The sequence below is a fragment of the Ipomoea nil genome, unplaced genomic scaffold (genome assembly GCF_001879475.1).
Source record: "Ipomoea nil cultivar Tokyo-kokei standard unplaced genomic scaffold, Asagao_1.1 scaffold0188, whole genome shotgun sequence".
Classification (NCBI taxonomy): domain Eukaryota; kingdom Viridiplantae; phylum Streptophyta; class Magnoliopsida; order Solanales; family Convolvulaceae; genus Ipomoea; species Ipomoea nil.
Genome location: NW_017616616.1, coordinates 4215002 through 4236400, shown reverse-complemented (window position 1 = coordinate 4236400; position 21399 = coordinate 4215002). Strand labels below are relative to the sequence as shown.

Sequence of the window (21399 nt, the reverse complement as noted above, 5' to 3'; positions counted from 1 at the left end):
ACGATTCAAATAGTTTCATCTAATAATGAAGTCGTACTATTTGTAGAATCCGGCCCAACTAATACTATTGTAAGGCATTATAGTTAAATTTATTATTACATATATATTTAAAAATGTACTAAACAAAATTACAATAATAAATATTCCCTTTATCTCGTTTATGAAAGGTAATTATGTATGGACTAAAAATATAGGGAAATACTGTAGGGTGTTTGGTAAATGGATGTTAGCAGGTTGGATTAGTGAGTTTGACTAATTGATAATATTAGTTGATTGCAAAAAGTGTTTGGTAAATTAGATATTAACTGATTACATACAAAATGATTTCTCACAAAATTAATCGAAAAAATTACTTTGAACAACTTTCTGAATTTTTACATTTTGAAGCAATAAGTTGTTACAAAAAAACTAATTAGTCAAAGACTTATATTGATTGTTTAACCAAATCACACAGCTAATAGTGGTCAAAGAAATAAAAATTAGCTGATAGACTAACTATTTTACCAAACATGGCATATATGAAGTTTCATTTTTTACTTCTAACTTTTATTTCCACACACAAAATCTTGATGTAGACACTTATATTAAACCCACATAAAAAAAAAAGTAATTTATCAATACTCGTCATATCAGAAAATAAAATTTAAAGAGTAAAACTTGAGAGTCTATATAATAGAACTCAAAAATATATTTGTCTTTTTTTTTTTAGGAAAAAAATATAGTATCTATTTGTCTTAATCATTACAAATTTACAATACAAGTACGGAGTATATCGATTGGAAACGCAATACCGGCTACAGACTGAACTGGTAACTCTGATCCGTACTGACCGTACGAATAGTCTACATTCTACAGTTGACAGCTCAACTAATATAGCCAGCACATATCTAACATTTTTTTTTCCTGAGAGTTTAATTGGAGTCAAACAATATTAAAATGGATCAATCTCAGTATCTCACCACATGGTATCAAACAATCAAAGTGTTTTTCTCTGCCAACTCATTCCTAATTTACTTTTTAAAGCCTATTGAAAAAAAAAAATCCAATTGACTGAGCACCTGATGATCGAGAATTAGATTAGTTAAAATTTCAAATATTAGCCATAAAATTTTTAAAATTTTAATTTTCTCGATCGATTATGACTAATTAAGAATTCAATAACTATTTAAACGTAAGAATGTGTAACGATCAATTATCTACCGATTATTTGTTATAAAAAAATTGATTATTTTAATTTTTCAATCGGTTGAGTCGATTATGACTATGTTCTTATCCACTAACTTTACAGAATCTTTAAAAGAAACAAAAAATTACAACACACAAAATTGTCTTCCAGCTGCTGTGATGTAAGTAGAATGTAGTTTGGTAATGTGATCTATACAAGGCACATCAGAAGAGTCTTAGGATGCAAAAACAGATACCACTGAGAAAGCAAAAGAAAAGGGATTTTCATAGACTTGAAGAATGCAAGGAGCAGTATCAATGCTGCTGCAGCCACTCCTGTATAGCAGAACGAAGAGCGCGATTTGCCACGAGATTGGTGTGGGAAAGCTGGAGATTTGTCATGGGTGATGTGTCATGACCACTGTCCAACCATCCTCTTAGAGCTTCGGCCTCGTAAGTGAAACCATCAGCTGCAACTACAGGGTCTTCCATGATTTCCTGCGTGTTTCAGTGAATGAGTAAGAAAACGGCTAAATGGTTGGTATGAAAGCCAAATTGCTTAGGAGAAAAGAGAGAGGGACCACACATGGTTCTTGATTATCCATGTGATTCAAGTAATTAGAATATCACAACAAATTTTCCAAGGCATTCAAGAATCCAATGTATGTAAAAGGGATTGAGAACAAAAACTGAAAAACTTGTAATGTGCTAACCTGAAAGATGGGACATATAAAATAGTGAGGGATTTGGCAACGCTCTTCGGAACTTAGTTGAAACGATGAGGCACCACATGAAGCTCTCATTGGTTCAAGCACCTTCCACACCTCTGAAGCAAGGTCTGGTCTCTGCCTGCGATTCATCTCACAGCAACTCATTGCCAGGTGAGCCAGCTGTTTAGCTTGCACAAATGGCCAGTCCCCGGCAGTTGGATCCAGAAGATCTTTTAGATTTCCTTTATCCAAGGCATTTTGAACTTCCCTTGTAATTCCTAATGCAGACTTTCCAGTTAGCAACCTCAATAGTATGATTCCAAACGAATAGACATCAGACTTTGGAGTAAGCTCTCCTGTTGAAAGGAACTCAGGATCCATATATACAAAAGTGCCTTTCGGATCAGTTCTCCAACAGAGTGAAGTATCATTATCTGACAATTCATTTTGAGAGAGAACACGGCAAATTCCAAAGTCACTGAGCTTACTCACAAAGTTCAAATCCAGCAAAATATTTGCTGGCTTTAGGTCACCGTGCACAATGCCGTGACCATTGCACGAATGTAAGAATATCAGAGCAGAACAGAGCTCAGTTGCAATGCGGATTCGAGTTTGCCATGTGAGTGGAGGTGTGTTGCCCTTGCAGTTGATACGTTCCTCAAGGCTTCCATTAGGAAGATATTCATAGACAAGTGTAAATGATTCTGGACAGGCCCCAATTAGAGTGACTAGATTTGGATGCCTCAACTTACTCAAGATATTGACCTAACATAACATGAAAAACCCACAATCATTTTGTAATAAACTATCCTCCATCGAAAAAGTATAGAAATATCACTGAAAGAAAACAGCACCATAGAAGGAGCTAATTTTAAAAAATAGGCAGTAGAAACAAAGTCATTCAGAATATGCAGCACGAACAGGGACAAAAACAATTGATATTGCAGAATTTCTAACCTCTTGTTGAAACTCTGAGGGACCTTGTGAGCTATCAGGGTGAAGAATCTTTATCGCCACTGGTGTCTGGCGAAGCACACCTCTATAAATGCTTCCGTAACCACCTTCCCCAATCTTCAAGTTAGGGTCAAAATTGGAAGTTGCTTCTTCGATTTCGCTAAATGAGAATTCAGCAAAGAATTGAGCTGTAGATGAACTTGAGGCTTCCTTGTCTAGTTTTCCCTTCATATCCTCAACTACTTTAAGTGCATTGTCACGCTCCACCTCCAACTCTTCTCTCTCTTTTTTGTACTTCTGCAGAAGTTCAACAGCAGAGAATATCTTCTGCTCCAACTCCTGTACCATCTTTTCAGAGTTTGAAATCTGGCACTCCAGGGAAGATTTCTGTTCTTGTGCAGCCTGAAGATCTTCCATGACTTCATTTATCTGCCTTTTCATCTGTTCAACTTCGTCCTTGCTCCTGGCTAGTGCTTCCTCAATTGCACTCCTTCGTCTGAACTCTTCAGCATACATTGTTTCTGATGCATTAGCCTGAAAAGCAATCATGATGAACATTCTGAGACTTCTATACTATTGTCAAACAAAGGAACGCTATGAATTCATATAACCAAGCAGAATGCCAAACTTAACTCCAGAATAAATGCTACCCAAAAATGAAGAACTATGAATTTAAAAACCCAAAGAAAAAAAAAAAAGAACCAGAAAAATAACCGAAAAATTTAGTATTTCACATGGAATCATTTGAACACACTTGTCTCGAAGCATAGTTGGTGCATTGTTAAGCCCCCAGAACCATGGTCCTACTATATCATGTCCAAGGGCCAAAGAAATAATAAATCAAAATTATCTTTACGAAAAAATTAATACAGGAAGGTTTAAATGTTACCCTGCGCCTAGCTTCAATTGCTTCCTTCTCAGCTTTCATACGCTTCTGTGATTCTCCAAAAGCTTCTCTCCTAGAATTTTCTGCTTCAGCAACATATTGTTCAAGTCTATCATATAGCTCATCATCCACACTTCCTACCTGTTGGTTCAGTGATCATTCATTTCAACGAAAAATCATGGAAAAATAGTTATTAGCTGCAAAAAACTCACTCAGTTCATGAAGACTAAAAATAATACTATTCCAAGCAATAAGGAGCTTACTGCAGTACTAGGTGGAGAAGTGTGTCGATGGTCATAGAGTGCATAAGAGTCTAATACATTGTCCCTCCCTTCACTCCTGGATAAAGAAATAGAAGGTGAATCATCACCCATATCCCCAGATGAACATGAAGAGAAGTGTGAAGCCACTGAGAAACTTCTCCTTGGTATTCCATTCCATCCATCGGTGCTTCCTTCTACATTTGAACTGTTAGAAAAAGAAACTCGTCCTGTGCCAGTAGAACTAGGAAGTCCAGAAAGGTTTATTCCAATACTATCAGATTGTACTCTCCTAAACTCCGGAAGAGACCCAATGAGATTTACTTCATTAGTGTGCCCTTCTGTAGCAGATCTTCTCAGAGGGCTCAATTGTCCTGTATCACCAGCTGGACTTGCGTTAAGTGGTGGAGATGCAATTGCTGAATTAATCCCTTCCAGTCTACTTTCTCTGTATAGATAAGGTAAATGTTGTTAGCTCATACTCCTTGAAATCTTTCGATTATATGTGAGAGACTGAGAGAGGCCCCTATCACTGAAAGAGGGAGAGGAGCCGAAGTGAATAAAGAAATAATGAAATTAATCACAGGAAACAGCAGCTATCATAACTCAAATATAAACTCAATAGACTGAGATTAATTTACAAAACGCTTTCTAAAACTTTTATTACCAGTTGTTAGACCCATAAGTCCAATGGGTCCAACAACTGCCGTTGATGGCATGAGTTGGCTGGTTGTGGCACAAGTCGAGGTGCTGAGCCTAAGGCTGGGTGGCATGACCTTGAGGCATTGACAAACAAGATTGGTTCAGTGACTAAGTCATGGCGAGTTGGTTTGACAAGTGTGTTTGTTGAATATTAGGAAACCTTTATTGAATATTAAGAAACTCCTAGTAGGAGTGGGCTTAGTTTCCTATTCCTATTAGGCTTGATTTAGTCCCCATGTTCCTATAAATATAGGATTCTTTCTTTCTGTTCTCTTTTTCTTTGGTTTTTCACATATTTTGCTTCGGGTGGTTGTTAAGTCATTGAACAATTGTTGCCCTTGTCCTTGTGCACAACACTTGGTTAAGAAGTGCATGTGTGAAGGCTGACTACCATAACGGTTAAAGGTATGCCATGCAGTGGAGATTTTTAAGTGTTGAGAAAGTCAGGCCGTTGCACCACTCAACTAATATCTATAGTTAGATTCCCTACACAATTGCCAAGAAAACAATACCTTGTATAAATAAGATTCCCTTTGCAAATAAACCGGATCTGACAGAATGGAGGTGCTTGTTCACGCACATAAATAGCTTTCTTAGACTTGACCTCTGTCATTCTCCTGCAATTATAATGCATTAGTTCAAAACACTGCCTAAATTTAACTTTTTTCCAAAATGTAGGAAATGGAAAAAAGAGATAAACACTTGGAGACGTTTTCTTCTTGAGAATAGCAATCAAGGACACGCCCTTTTATTTACTTAATTATAGTATTATTATTATTATTCATTTATTTTGATAAGTATATATGACCTTTTAATTATCGGGGTTTTCTTATTCAAAAGCAAGGGCTATCAGATGTTGAAGCTCAAGATTGAGCTAATAAGGTCAATATCAGGATTAAGGTATTTATAGCTAATGGTGCAGGAGTCTCATTCAGGGCATAAACTGACATCTGTACTGCTAGAAGTAGAGGGAAAGCTATGGAAAAGTTATTTTACTGTTTTTACTTTGAGTAGCACTTGTTAGCAGCTGCTCCCATAACAAGCTTCCTGATGCCATGCTTAGAAATGAGGTCCACTATGCCCTTCTCAATAGAGTCCGTCTCAATGTAGAGTCTGTCCACCTGAGCCTTAAAGAACCCAAAGACAGGATTAAAAAATGAAATTGACATCTTCTAAATGACAGATTAAGGAAAATACCCCTGCTCGGCCACAGATGAGAAGATATTTGTCCAAAATCTTGTAAGTTTCTTGCCTCTCTTTATCATGGTATGCTTTAACTTGATGTTCTTCCAGCTGGTCAATACTAAATTTTGTACCCACTGAAAACCACCAAAAGTTGAAGCGCGCCACATTTTAGTCATAGTCGTAAATAACATGGTATCATCATTTTATCATTAACAAACTAAACAAAAAACGCAGAATGATGCACCAAGCAACAGACATGGAGGAAAGTCATTCCTCCCATTTTGAGGAGATGATATTTTGAGAAGGTAATTTTCTATTGGCATACACATGAACCTCCTATTACATTATCCAGTTGCTAACTTGCTATGTGCATCTCTCATTTCTATCACAAAACTATGTTAGTACATAAAACGAGAGAGAGACTGTAGGGTGTGGGTGTGGAGGTCAGAGGCAGCTTCTCTGAGGAATTGGCAACGCCAAACTTCCTTTATGTTCTCTCCATCACGATGCTTACCATATCAGATGACAAGCAATAACAGTTCAAATATGTAATGAAAGATGAACAACTTGCACTGAAACTACCATAACGACCTTTGCCTAAGGTTATTAGAGTATCTTTTATCCTATTTACTTGTATAAGTACTGTAAAAATGAACTTATAATAGAGGCAGTTTGTAAGGCTAACAATAAAATCTTGTAATGTTAACCACTAATTTAAACCAGAACCACGCTAAGCAGTAAAGTTCCAATCTCTGGTTTCTCAATAGTTACTAGGGCATCTAAATTCCTAAAAGTTTCTACCTGCAATTCAAGGTGCTTTGAAAATGGATAGTTCCAAGTTATCATTTACCAAGGTAAATATTGTGCTCAAAGCTCATAAATTCCAAAAAATCAACTAAAAACACACACAAGTACTGAGTTCTAATTTTCACTTCACCCATCAGAAACCCCAAGAACAAGTCTAATCAGCAATCACAAGCAAGTAGAGAAATATGCAATCAGATCAAATTAACTAGCAAAACAGTGCCTAATTTTACAATAAATTGACAACATAAATGGAAAAAAAATTATAAAGATACCAAAAAGCAAACAAAAATTAGAGAAATTACTCATTGGGATTTTCTGAGCTGGAGTGTGAACATGAAGAATGCAAAGTTTCCTCCCTCCAGAGTTATGCAAAGCCCAAGCTATAGTGTATTCACTCTCTTTAACTTCCTTCCCCACCGCGACATACAACGTATCATCGGAAACTCTCGCCGGCGTGGCCGTTGACGGACTCGGCGACAGCTCGACAATTTCACTGCTACCACCGGCGCCACCCAAATTCAGACCCGACATGTCAACATCCGGGTACCGAATCGGACTTCGCGAAATTAAGGGCGTAGATGTTCCCAACGCCATAAAAAATCACTACACAATTAAATCAAAACTCAACACTACTAACATATGTGCATTATCTACACACGCAAACTGCAAACATGTGTGTGTACACTGGGTTTTGGGCTGGGATAACGAAACCCCATGATATTCAGAGGAAGGCTGAAGATTAAAGAGATGAAATTGAGGAGAAGAAAAGGAGAGATGTGTAGCGCAAAGTCAAGTCTACCATGAAATGATTACGCTGGAAAGAGTTTACTTGTCTTAAGCTACCAACAAAGTAGTTGCTGTAGTAATAATATTGTAGTAAGAAGCTGAAAGAGACGTTTATTTTCCTAACTAAATATTTAATGCCTTATGATACCGTATTTGTGTATTTGATGAATTTATATAGTTTGGGAAACTTCACCACCACGGCATGAAACACCACTCCATGAAAGTAGATATTGAACAAACTTTGTTCTAATAGATTACAAATTATACATTAGAAGTCCGAGTTTTTTGCACTTTTAGTCCCACGACTATAGTGGCACTGGCAGAATTGATCCACGACTTTTGAACCTTGCAATTTTAGTCCACGACTATTGATTTTTTTTGCAAAAATGGTCCTTTCGGCCACTTTTCCGTCAAAATTTCACCGGAAAAAAAAATCTCTATTTTTAGTCGGGTTAAAATTAACATTTTACTTATCTCAAAAAATTAAAAGAAAAAAATTGATATTTGACTACATACAATATTACTGGGCTACATACTACTGTCTCAGGCAGCGGAGTACATGTACCACTCCAATGCTGCTGTCGGATAACCCAACTAGCCCGGGGAACGCCACGGCCGCTCCGCCGCTTACTGACAGCCCTGCCTGCTCCAAGAACTCCGCCGCCTGGGGCAGTAGTATGTAGTCAAATATCAATTTTTTTCTTTTAATTTTTTGAGATAAGTAAAATGTCAATTTTAACCCGGCTAAAAATGGAGAATTTTTTTTTCCGGTGAAATTTTGACAGAAAAGTGGCCGGAAGGACCATTTTTGCAAAAAAATCAATAGTCGTGGACTAAAATTGCAAGGTTCAAAAGTCGTGGATCAATTCTGCCAGTGTCACTATAGACGTGGGATTAAAAGTGCAAAAAACTCTTAGAAGTCCCATATAATAAAATGACTTTGTGTGAGTGGATCGACAGAAATAATGTTTGGTAATAATTGAACTAAGAGCAGCTCTCTATGGTTGTGCAGTTGATTTAGTAACCACAAGACTTCAGATTTAACTTTTTGTGAAAGTTGTCTATTGATCTTTTTCAGGACAATATAAATTGGTTTAACTCATTGTGTTCTTTTACTAGCTAAGGTCACAATGCAGCTTCATCAAGATTGCACCTTTGACTTTTTTTTATTTGAATTGGTCAGTTATTAAAATTTAACATGATTTACTTCATTGTAGTCCTTTACCGGTTATGATCTATAATTGTGAGCTTTTTTTGTAAAGTAAAAGATATGTTAAGGCAATGGGCTGTAAAATGTTACTTTTGAAATGGATGTGCATAATGTTGTCAATGGATTATCACGGTGCGCGGAAGATAAGTCTTATGTAGGGGTGATATTATGTGTGATGGATATATTGGGAACCGACCCGAGGGCTCGGAGCAAGAGCGGGTCCTGGGGCGGCGCCACGTACCCGCCCCGGCTGAGGCCTCGCCACGTGGCCCCTGCACAGGCCACGGCCAGAGGACGGACCGACCTCTCCAGGAGGTCGGACCGACCTCCACATGGGCCCGGTCCGAGCTCATGAGGGGCTCGGCCCAGCCCCCGCAGCGCGGCCCGGTCGTGAGACTGGGCGCGGTCAGCTCCAGATCCAACTAACCCCCGTTTTAGGGGGAGGCGGTTGGGGGATTTGGCTTGTATAAAAGTCCCCCCGCCTGTCCTAACAGGACACGATCTATTCTACTTGCATACTTTGTCCTAAAATACTATTGTAATAGCCAATTCTACGGCATTTAATATAATATACGGTCTCACGGCCTTTACGACACCGTTTCGTGTTATCTATTTATTTATTATTCATATTCTTATCCGGATTTAGTGATTCGGGTCTACCCCGGGTAATTAAATCCATCAATGTGATTGCATGCAGCTTGTAAACACCATGGTGAATGTATGTGTTGAGTTTGTTAAAAGGTCAGCGAATATGGAAGTTTATTGTGTTGCCCGAGTTACATATTTTGTGTATAGACCTTCAAGAGTGAATGTTTTCTCTACCTATCTTTATTCATAATGTAATTGTTATGAATTTAGTTCATTAATGAAGTACATACATACATACAGGTCTTTCCGTGCGGTCGGTGCGGTTTACACCATTAGGTATACATAAATGCACCACACAGTGTTCGAAAATACACCATTATGTGTGGTGTATTTTTTGATGTGTGATGTATTTTGTGGTATTTCATTATGGTTTATTTTCGAATACTGTGTGGTGCATTTAGTATACTTAATGATGTAAATTGCACTGACCGTACGAAAATACTTGTTCTCATTTAAGCCAAAATGTATATATATATATATATATATATATATATATATATATATGTGTGTGTGTGTGTGTGTGTGCGCGCGCGCGCGCGCACTTCATCTCACTTTTCATCTCTTTTTACCTTTACTTACCAACCTACAGAAACATTTTCATTGCTCAACACTTTTTTTCAATCTATCTCCCCGAATAATCCAACGTCATCATGCATATACATAGAACAAAGGTGTTTTTTAATAGCTTAAACTTTGAGCTTCCTTTGCAACCAAGTTTCCGCAGGTGACTATGTGTCTATGTCGTTATATGAAAAATTATTGGAAAAAGATTAATGTTAGTAGCGTTGATTGGTTCCTATTATTTATTTTTGATTAGTTTTTGTGCTAACTACAAAGTTATTTATTATTTATGTATAATTCTTGTATAAGGCCTATATATGGAATCATATTGAGTTTTTTTCACTAAATACTTTATATGCAGGTTTCAGAGCCTAACATACTTCAATTAGTATAAGTTTAAACTTATACTATTTTTTTTAATGTATTAAAAAGTGAAGACGTTACAGGTGTTTAAATGTTTTGAGCTTAAAAAAAAGAAGCAAAATACTATAAGTTTTATCAAGTTAAATAGTTTGTGGTTAAGTTGAAAAAAACTTACCTAAAAATCATTTATTAATTATAAAAATTATTCATCTTCCCCTCCCTTACTTTTGAATATTATAATAAAAAATGAAAAAATAAACTTGACAAATTAAATCCAATAATCATACAGAATAATAAGAATATAAATAAATAGATATAACATTATATATTTAACTTATTAGTGTAATTTTTTACGTTTAGTGTATATTCAAAATTAAAATGATAAATCGTTTGAATGCATCCATGGATAATTAATTTAGTATTCTGGAATTAGTTATCCAGAGGGGGCATTGATGTGACATGAGAACGAAAGCTTGTATGTCCAAACACCATTTTGATGTGGACATTAAAAAATAATATTTTTATTTGGTTCAATAAAATTTAGTAAAATCATAAATATTTGAAGATTATGAATTTAATTTGTTAATCAAACTTATTGCATAAGGATCAAACACTATAGTGTGATAAAAAAGAGTTTATCCAAATTTATTGAAAGAAGTTGATAGTGGTTTATTAATAGGGGAGACTTTGGAGATAATGGTTAAATAGATTTTTGAATTGTTTGTGCATTTTTTTTATAGTATTATTGACTTTGTTACAATGTAGTATATGTTCATAGCTACTTTCTCAACCTACTGAAGCATAAAGAGTTAATACTACCCGTACTGAGGCTCAAACTCACCTTTCATTTGAGAGTGCAAATTTAATTATATTATTCCATTTAAAAAAAGTTTAAAATATGTATCAAAACTTGGGAAAAAATATATTTGAGTTCTATTGAGTTGTTTTTGTGTGTAAACTTCAAGTTAATGATGTTTTGAATGTTATCGCATTGTATTTTTTTCTACTTAGATGCATAGCTATTTGGTAGATATTATTATTATTATTATTATTATTATTATTATTATTATTATTATTAAAAAAAAAAAAAAAACTTAACTATCATGCCAACCTTCACTTTTGTCATTATTTCTACCCGTCAAATGAAGAGTTTTCTTAATTTTCGTCTAACAGAGACAAAGATGAAATGTTTGTCTAAATCTAGATAAAGACATATTATTATTGCTCAAATTTGAACCAAGCTACGCGTGGAGGGATGTGGGGAGGGCGGAGGTAAGTTCTCGACGATGATGAAGGAGTCACTGACCATAGGGAGGCGGGCAACTGCGGCATGAAAGCAAAAAAATAAAAAAGAATAAAAAAAAAGAGAACTATTGATACTCATTAGATCAACATAATATGATATTTTCTTTAAAAAAATATAGTTTAAATGGCTCAACTACAATATTTTTTTTAAGTTCACATGATTAATTGGAGTCTTTTAAATATTTAATCACTTAATCCATTTTTAAAAATAATTTGAAAAGTTAAAAAATTATATTCTTCTTGAAAAAAAAAGTAAGAAATAAAATATGTTTATTCATTGTATTAATGTATGAATAAGTGTTATGGTCTTTTTTTTTTTTTCCATTATTTACTTTATTTTTAATAAGTGATTAGAAAACCTGCAGACTGCAACCACTATATATTTATGAACTATATAATAACTTTTAAATTACACAAGAAAACGAAAACATTCCCGCATAATTGTTATGTTCATTTTGAAATACTTCATAAGTCTAATTCATCTAAACCAAATGTCTATCAAGACTATGTAGTTTAATAGTATCCAGATTGAATTTTTATTTAGAAGGTTATGAGTTCGAGCTTCAGTGGAGGTGTAAACAAAAAAAACCAAACGTCTACTAATTTGATTGGAGTTTTAATTTATTCATACTATTCTATTGCACCGACTTTAACGAAAAGAAAATAATATCTCACCATTAGACATTTTGTAAATCACAATACGATGTTTCCCGGGATTTTCCGATGAAGAAATCAACTATAAAATATTGGAAGGACTCTGATTTATGAGGTGTTGGGAGAGAGAGTGACTTCCATATGCGGAATATTCTTTGATCCCATGACAGACTTGTCAAATAGGCCGGCCACAATGAAAACGGCTGCTCGCTGGGCTTTATCCGACATTTATTGAAGTAAAATTTAAAATAAATTAAAAATAATATTATTTCCCCGAACTTTACCTTATTAAGATGTTTGGTAAATAATTATTAAATAATTAAGTTAAGATGATATCATTACTTGATTGTAGAAATATATTTTGGTAAAGTAGTTGTGTTAGATAATACTTTTTCTGTTGTTGTTGTGTACCTAGAGTTTTCACCATCGGACACATTAACTAATCTCTCATTGAATTATAGACACTTCTTTTGGGTGAGACAACTGGCTTGGAGATTTAATGTTACTCCATATCCAAAGTCAATGATTGAACCATTGACATTTGGTTAAAGATGAATGAGACCCTTTCATTCAACTATATCCCCAAGTTAAACTAAATTGTTAGCTAATACCTAATTAAATATAAAATTACTTTTACGAAAAAAAAAAAAAAAACAATTGAGTGGGATGTGATGCCAAGTTATCATCGTATCATGATTATATTTTATATAATTTATAGATTTTGACATCTTATTTGTATTTAGTATAAACTATTTTTATATTTGGATATAAGAAATGTACTATACATTTCATGTGACGAAGTAAAAGATTCCTGGAATAAAGATAGAATAAACTTGACGAAAACTCAAATGTCGCAATCAATATAATGTACAGACGTACAGTGACAAAAAAGGTTGACAAATTCTATGATTTTATAAGGATTTAACACATAACAGACGATTTCATTCGTGACAAAATGCATAAAAACGCCTCCTAGTAGACAAAAACCAATTTTGTTCAAGTTGGTTGGGCCGCAATGAATTTTGTAATCACAAAATTATAAATTAGACTTTTAATAAAAGGATCAACAAGTGAGTTTATCTTGTGCGCGCTCTCAATAATGATTGCGACTTTAATTTTCCTCGACACAAAAAAGAAGATCGAAGAAATTACTTAGAACATGATTTTGTATCATAATGTCAAGAATTCAATTCTTGACCACCTAAAAGAAAATGATTATTTGGTAATGGAAGTATCATTAGCGATTAGTATATATGGTACGCATTATTTAAAAAAAAAAATGTCACCTTATTTTATTTAATCAAATCATTTTTGTTTCTCATAAAATAATGTAAATATAAATGTGACGATTCCATGCATGACAAAACGTTTCTTACATCACGTCATCGCCAAACGAGTATTTTCCAGTGCACCACCTTGGTCGACAACGACGGCCATGGCCGGCTATATATTACTCTATAGTCGATAACAAGATGCATGGATGTCCCTCACCGTTGTTCTTTGTAGTATAATATATTAATATTTATTACGGAGTATATAAGAAAGTTCGTGGTATTCATACAGATCTCAATTATTATTGTATGGATTACGGTCCAAAAATACATAAAGTATTTTATTCTAACTCATAAAATACATTATTTTAGAGATTTCATTATTTTAACACATAAAGTAAATTATACATTATTTTAACTCATAATAAAATATAATCCGTATTATCTAACACATCAAGTAAACTATATTAATTCATAAAATGCTAAAATACATTATCTTTTCTAAAAATTTCATTATTCTAACTCATAAAATACATATCTTACTTCAGAATGTTCATTATTCTAACACGCAAATTTCTTTTTGTTAACATCAAAACAATGTCGTTTTAGACCCTGGTCGACACAGATGTTACTGTAAACATTATTAAACTTAATTTATTGCTCAGTATTTTCCTAACATTTTCCGGTCCTATGGAACATTATTAAACTTCCATTACTATATAGCTACAAACCTCACAATGCCATATATATATATATAATAGGGTCTCTTTCATGTCAAATTCTTAATTTATAGCGAGCTTACGACAACTGCATGTTGGTAGCTTAATTAGGACAAGCGAAGTCTTTCTAGCATGACAATGTCATCATGGTGATGGCGAACTAGGCTTTACACTACCCCCCTCTCCTGTTCCTTGTCCCCATCTTCACCGCTCCATTTATACTCTCAGAAAATTGTCTTCACTGTTTATATTTCAGCAGGGTTGACTTTTGATTGAATAGTGAAATTAAACGTCTTCATGGCGACGCCGCCGAGCGTTTCAGACGAAACAGTTTGCGTCGCAGTGGGGAAAGATGTAAAAGAGAGTAAATACACAATAGACTGGGCTTTGCAGAACCCGGTAGGGAGAAGTCTTTGCATTCTTCACGTTCATACTCCAGCTCGGAAGATTCCAATGCGTAAAGTTTATACCTTTCTTTTAGGGTTTCTTGTTAGATACTTTTCTACTTCTTTTGTTAGTTTATTGCAATAATTTGACGTGAATGCATGTCCTCCATTTCTGTCGCATGTTGCATTTCTCTGCGTTCTTAGTATAGTGTTTTTAGTGATAAAACCATGATGTTTTGCTGTACAGTACTGGGTGGACACTATGGGATTTCTCTGACGAATGAACATCAAGTCAGAGCGTATCATGAAAAGGAGAGGCAAGACACTCGCAACATTCTAAACAAGTATCTTCTCATCTGTGGCCGAGCAGGGTACTGTTGTCCTTTTAACATGTCATAGTTCATTGTTTTTTAGATAACGAGTAAAACTCACAGTTACTATCTCATTGTGCACTCGATAAAATCATTTTGTGACCCTAACTTACAAAAGATTACAAGAGGTAAATCAGCTTAAGTTATTCAAGTTGACGGGCTCAAACCTGACCAACTTAATTGGAGTTGCCCCTGTCATAGTTCATTGTTGATTTACTGTTGTATTTGTTATGGGCTAATAATTGACATAAAAGGAGTTCAAACCTTATAGTTTCCAGTGGAATGAATGAATGATGCATAATGAAGACTGCAATAATACTTAATTGTATGTTGGGTTCTTTATGCAGGCTCAGGTGAAAGTGCTTTGTGTTGAGAAGGATAATATTGAGAAGGGCATAGTGGACTTCATCTCTGAGCATGGTATCAAGAAGCTTGTTATGGGAGCAGCTGCTTGCAGACATTACTCAAGGTAAAAATAGTTCTGCGTTTACTTCAATTCTCCGGTTATGTATAAGTAAACTTATTTTTTGCTTTCCTTTCTTCAATTTTCCAGAGAAATGAAGATTTTTTTTTCTAGTTACTAAATGCACATCAAAATTTTGTAAAAATGTAAAATTTAGGGTGGGTGTTAAGATAATGCATTATAATTGCAGGGGAATGACAGAGGTCAAGTCCAAGAAAGCTATGTATGTGTGTGAACAAGCACCTCCATTCTGTCAGATCTGGTTTATATGCAAAGGGGATCATATTTATACAAGGTATTATATTGGGGGTGTTTGGTAAATAGCTCTTATCTGATTGGGTTAGTGAGTTTGACTAGTTGATAGCGTTAACTGATTGTAGAAAAATGTTTGGTAAATGATCTGTTAGCTGATAGCTGATGTTTAATAAAGTCAAACAGCTAATAGTGATCAAACAAGTCAAATTGGCTGATAAGCTATAACTATTTTACCAAAGGGCCATTGTTTTCTTGGTTACTATAGAGAAGTTCATTGTATGTAAAGCCTTTTGTGAAATAGTCTCAGTACATACATTGAGTACTGATAAGTGATAACTGCAGTTTATTGTGATAAATTTCATTGTTTCTTAGCTCCATAACCCAAAAGCATCTACCATATCTGTACAGACAATGTATAGTTGCATCTCCACCACTTGGCTCGAGCCGATATGCTTCAGAAGGGCAGACTAACCAAGCAGATACCATTGGAGCTCTTCCAGAAATTGAGAGTGTACAATCTGTTAACATAACAATAAACGTTCCTGGTCCTCGTAGCGCCACGCGTAAAGGACTGATGAGTTTTCCTAGCAGTTCAAGTGCAGCAGAAAGCACCTATGAATGGTATGAAACACCCCGGGGAAGTTTCGCATTGGAATCTCATCATTCTTCAAAGCCATCTGGACATATGGCCAGTGATTCATATTCAGTTGCACTGTGTGACCATTGCCACATTTCTCCACCTAGAACTGCAGTATGTCCCTTATTGCTTGCAGCAATATTATTATTATTCAGTATATACAGCTTAGGTCGCTCATAACTGACTGACTCAAATCGAAGTTGGCCAATATACAACTCTCATTCGAAGTTGAACTTGTAAACTTGTGATTACTAAATCAAGACCAACTAGCTAGGTTGAGGTTATCCCTAGAATGACTTTGTTTGACTGTTCATCATGATTTCCTTTCAGGCTAATAATGCACCAGAAACCATGAATGCTGAGGAAGTTCTAGCAAGGAGCAAGGAAGAAATTGAACAGATTAGAAGGCAGTTTAATATGATGGTACAGAAGTTTGAGCAGAATATGGTCTCCAATGTTGAACTTCTTCTGAAGTACAAGCAAGAGAGAGATGATTTGGAGGTGAAGCTTGATACTGCGCTTAGAGCAGCTGAGGGTATGAGCAAAAAGTTAGACAAGGAAGCCTCAAGTTCTTCATCTTCAGCTAAATTCTATGCAGAATTCTCGTCGTTGGAAATCAAAGAAGCAACTTCCAACTTTGATCCAAGCTTGAAGATTGGGAATGGTGGTTATGGAAGTGTTTATAGAGGCATGCTTTGCCATACACCAGTGGCAATAAAGATTCTTAACCCTGATAGCATACAAGGTACCTCAGAGTTTCAACAAGAGGTTAGACTTTCACTTTTTTTTTTTTTTTTGGTAACGAGGAAACCTGTAATTACCACCCAAATAGTGTATATTGACATATTAGGTAAATCTCGTTTTCTGATCCTAATAGGCAATTGACCATGAGAAAATAAACCAGCTTAGGTTGCAATTGGTTCAGACCAAGAATGTCAATAGTCGCTCTTACTAAGAGTTGAAGTTGAAACATTGTGGTTAACAAGCCAATAGCTTGACTAACTTGGCTGGTCTGGGTTGCCCTTCTTCATTTTCTGTCTCTCTACAGACTACAATGGTGTTTTCAATATGTTTTCACTGTCCAATTTAGGAGTGTAAACGAGCCGAGCTGAACTCGAGCTCCATAAATAATAGGTAGGTTCGAGTTCGAGTTCAAGCTTGACCTCGGCTCGGTTAAGAAACAAGCCGGCTTGAGCTCTTAGTTGATCGAGATCAAACCGAATTTTGATCGAGCGGTCGCGAACCACTGGACTATATATATATATATATATATGGCTGGCGAGTGGCTTGACGAACCACGAGCTTAAAATATTAGAGCTCGAGCTCGGCTCGATTACGACATATTGGACAACATATACCCGATCCATGATTATGGAAACTTTCATCCATGCATGTTAGGTCAATATACTGAGTAAGGTGAGGCACCCAAACCTGGTCACACTAATCGGAGCCTGTCCAGAAACCTCAACGCTGGTCTATGAATATCTCCCCAATGGCAGCCTCGACGACCGCATCAACGGCAAAGACAACACGCCACCACTGCCATGGCAAACCCGAATCCGCATCGCAGCTGAGCTCCGCGCAGCTCTCATATTCCTCCACTCCTGGAACGGCCACGGCATCGTCCACGGCGATCTGAAACCCGCAAACGTCTTGCTCGACTCCAACTTCGCGACCAAACTAAGCGACTTTGGAATCTGCCGCGTCCTCTCCGAAGAGGAACTCTCAGATGACAAGTTTACGCGTCGTTGTATAACCGACCCGAAAGGCACCATAGTGTATATGGACCCTGTGTTCTTTGCGACGAGAGAGCTTACTCCCAAGTCTGATGTATACTCGTTTGGAATCATACTGTTGAGGTTGCTAACTGGGAAGCCTGCACTGGGAATCATAAAGGTAGTCCAGTGTGGGTTATTGGATAAAGGAAAGTTTAAAGATGTTTTGGACCCGAGCGCTGGGAACTGGCCATTGTTGCAGGCAGAACAGCTAGCTCGCTTGGCATTGCGATGCTGTGAGATGAACCGCAGGGAGAGACCTGAACTTGATTCAGATGTGTGGAAGGTGCTTGACGGTTGAAAAATGGTTCATTGAGTTTGAGATTTGTGTGTTGTTTTATATATTGTAGTTTTGAATGTATAGTGTTTTGTTTGGAGTATTATTAGCCTTGGTGAGTTGGCCAGTGGTGATGTTTGTATTTAAAGATTTTGTAAATAAACAAATGGTGTATATACCCTCTAGTAAGGCTATCCCAGGCAAATATTTTTCACTTTTTAAAATGGGTCATACTTTCACATCATCAAATTTGTAAGAGTTATTGTATTGACAATACATATATAAAAAACTGTCATTGTCAATTCTCTCTCCACTTTGCTAAGTTAGTCAATTCTCTCTCCCTTTACTATCCACATAGGTTGAAAACCCAGAAAAGAAAAAGATCATTTATCTCTCTTGCCACATCATTCACCAAGGCACTAAATTTATGGGATGAGGTTAGTCTAATTGGTAGATTTATATTGCAAATTTTAAAATATAAATTATTATATCTCATTGCTAGAAAATTAACATTTATGGATGTGTAATGTGTTTAGCTTATTCCTGGAATTTGTAAAAATTGTTCTTTCTTTCTTATTTTATAACTCTATATTTCTCAAAAAAAAAAAAGTAGAAAAAGATGAAATTTTCTATTAGTAAATGCTAAGATGATTTGCATATTCTATACGGAGTATATTCTGTTGGATGAGGAGGGAATTCGTCACGTGTAATAACTTGTAAATCACATATAAGAAGTAAGTCGTACTATGAAGATCTAGTGTAACAGACTTAATTGAGAGAATGTTAGTCAATAATTGAATTCATGATGTTTTAGTATAAGAATTATGCTTTACCTATCTAAACTACGTCCATTGCACACATTTTGATGAGTATATATCACGAACATGTATTTGTTAATATCTATATATCCCTTTTGGTTGAACCCGTCACATAAGCTTTTCATAGTGTGAGTTGCCTATCTTAAATGATTTTCGAACTATTGCATAAAAATGGGATTTACCCGATATATATCCTCTAGTAGTGGGTACGGGTTGCATTCTTAATTCAAAAATAAAATAAAATAAAATCCTCACCCGGGACTAACATAATGGGTGATCACTTGACCTCAAAATATCATTGGAATTGGACTCCCTAGATTAGAGTAGGGTGTGAGCTAGGTTCATTATGCGCACAATAAAATGAAAAACTAGCTAAATACTGTTCATGTGATTCGAATTAACATCTTTTAATCACAAGTAAGGTGGGAAACAAGACTTATACCATGGACCAGGGTCCACCTAAAAATACACCATTTACCTTTTACAAAATTGTGAACATTCAATATGTAAATGATATATTTTGGGTCAAATTCATTGCAATGTGGACTCGGGTCCACATAATAATTTGCCGGGGGAAACATATGTATCTAAAAAAATCCATATATTAGTATATGTGCTAAGCCACTAAGGCACAAAAGAGGCCACTTGCGCTCATTATGCCATAACCCGTTGAAGAAGCTCACACAAACCAAAAGCCCAATCCATCCCCGCCAAATTTTCATTTTCGATCCATCATCGTGCAAAATTCATACCAAACGGTTTTTAGTTTTATCACAAATCAGATCTCTACGGTTTTGATTCATCAATTCAATTCATTGGAGATCGGATTCTAAATCCGTTAGTGCTCGTCTTCAATGCTTCGCATTTGAGCTCGGTCAATTTCTCGGAGATCGAAACTCCTCGGTTAGTATTTCTGCAAATGATGCTGAAGATTAACTAAGCCTGCAATGTCATTGTCAGGTTAAACCTCAGCTCTTTTCTACTCATTTATGAATGAATGTAGTATACATTACTTCGTAATAAATTTGTATGTGCACTTATTTACACTCGTAGCGGACTAGCGGCGTGCATGTTGATAGTAAGTTATAGGTATTTTCTTACACAGATGAGTATCTAACGTATTTTTGTGTGCGGGAGATATTGTTAATTAGCGTTTCCTCATGTGAAGATGTTGAAATCTGTATGGTGATTTGTTACTTACGATCAGTTAGAGGTATGGAATGTATGGTAGTTGTTAGAATCAGTAATTAAGCCTAGATGATAACTTGAGCTGGTTAATCTTTCAAAAGTGGTGCTTATGATTTGTTAGCGTTTGTGCACCTTTGTATTCTTCCGATATCAGCTCCACTCTGTGATTCTACTATAGTCTGCCATACTGGTAGTCTGGCAGTGGTTCATAAACTGAAAAAATGCAGTCTATACTGCTAATTAAATAATGTTGCACCTATAGTTTGTAGATAGTAGAGCTGGCCTACTTAGTGTAGCTGGAATTGTTGGCACTATTTTTTTGTTCACTAGCATCATGAAAATAAACAAAAATAAAGGTGATTACAATGTTTGAAAGGTTCAGACTGATTAAAGGGAGCAGTATGGTTGAGGTTTTATAGCAAATGTATATTGTGGATTGGTGGATGGATTCTTGTTTTCACCAATTTCGATATCAGAGTGAACTAGTTACTTAGTATTGTTTACTTGTTACTGTATTATGCAGAGATTAGTCTGTCAACAAAGATTATATTAATGAAAATGAAAGCCCACCTCCATTATCAAATGCATATATATTCAACACTCACCCTCTTATGTGTCATAAGTGACAGTAATATCCTCCGTATCTATTTGAGATCCTCTATGTGCAATGGCTAGTCTCCATAAAGATTGAATCTTACAATTGAAGATGATTAAGCATGAAGTGAAGTTAAGCACAAAACTCTCTACCTCTCTTGCTTTCAGAGAATAGAATATAAGGATGTGGATTTGCGCCTCTGGAAGCAACCAGAAGAAGAAACTGGAATCCTGGCCTAAAAAATATTAGTAAAATTTTGAAGGTTTTTATTCCACATGGTGACTTTTTGTGGGTTTCTATAGAACTGCTACTTCTATCTTCTGGTTGTTGGACTCAATATGAATGTAACTGATCTATTTTTTTCCCTTGGTTTTCTAATGGCTCCAGCAGACATCCTTATGCAAACAACTTTGGTGCCAAAGATTGAAATGTAATGCTGGATTTGGTAA

The 21399-nt window shown here is 35.7% G+C and overlaps 3 protein-coding genes across 3 annotated transcripts; 2 read left to right on the top strand and 1 right to left on the bottom strand.

Annotated features, from left to right (window-relative positions):
* Positions 1 to 1269: 1269 nt before the first annotated feature.
* LOC109184803 (U-box domain-containing protein 33) lies at positions 1270 to 7492 on the bottom strand. The gene is made up of 9 exons (XM_019334846.1): positions 6971 to 7492; positions 5874 to 5995; positions 5682 to 5803; positions 5189 to 5293; positions 3978 to 4422; positions 3718 to 3855; positions 2832 to 3362; positions 1878 to 2639; positions 1270 to 1662 (listed from the first exon to the last, which is right to left on the bottom strand). Exons 1-9 carry the CDS (start codon positions 7260 to 7262, stop codon positions 1480 to 1482), a joined length of 2700 nt encoding a protein of 899 aa, XP_019190391.1. The 5' UTR covers positions 7263 to 7492; the 3' UTR covers positions 1270 to 1479.
* A 7651-nt stretch (positions 7493 to 15143) lies between these two features.
* On the top strand, positions 15144 to 16067 carry LOC109184788 (U-box domain-containing protein 36-like). Its single transcript, XM_019334829.1, has 3 exons — positions 15144 to 15411; positions 15596 to 15700; positions 16003 to 16067. Exons 1-3 carry the CDS (start codon positions 15284 to 15286, stop codon positions 16010 to 16012), a joined length of 243 nt encoding a protein of 80 aa, XP_019190374.1. The 5' UTR covers positions 15144 to 15283; the 3' UTR covers positions 16013 to 16067.
* A 17-nt stretch (positions 16068 to 16084) lies between these two features.
* On the top strand, positions 16085 to 18469 carry LOC109184780 (U-box domain-containing protein 33-like). The gene is made up of 3 exons (XM_019334823.1): positions 16085 to 16411; positions 16628 to 17065; positions 17696 to 18469. Exons 1-3 carry the CDS (start codon positions 16235 to 16237, stop codon positions 18371 to 18373), a joined length of 1293 nt encoding a protein of 430 aa, XP_019190368.1. The 5' UTR covers positions 16085 to 16234; the 3' UTR covers positions 18374 to 18469.
* Positions 18470 to 21399: the final 2930 nt, after the last annotated feature.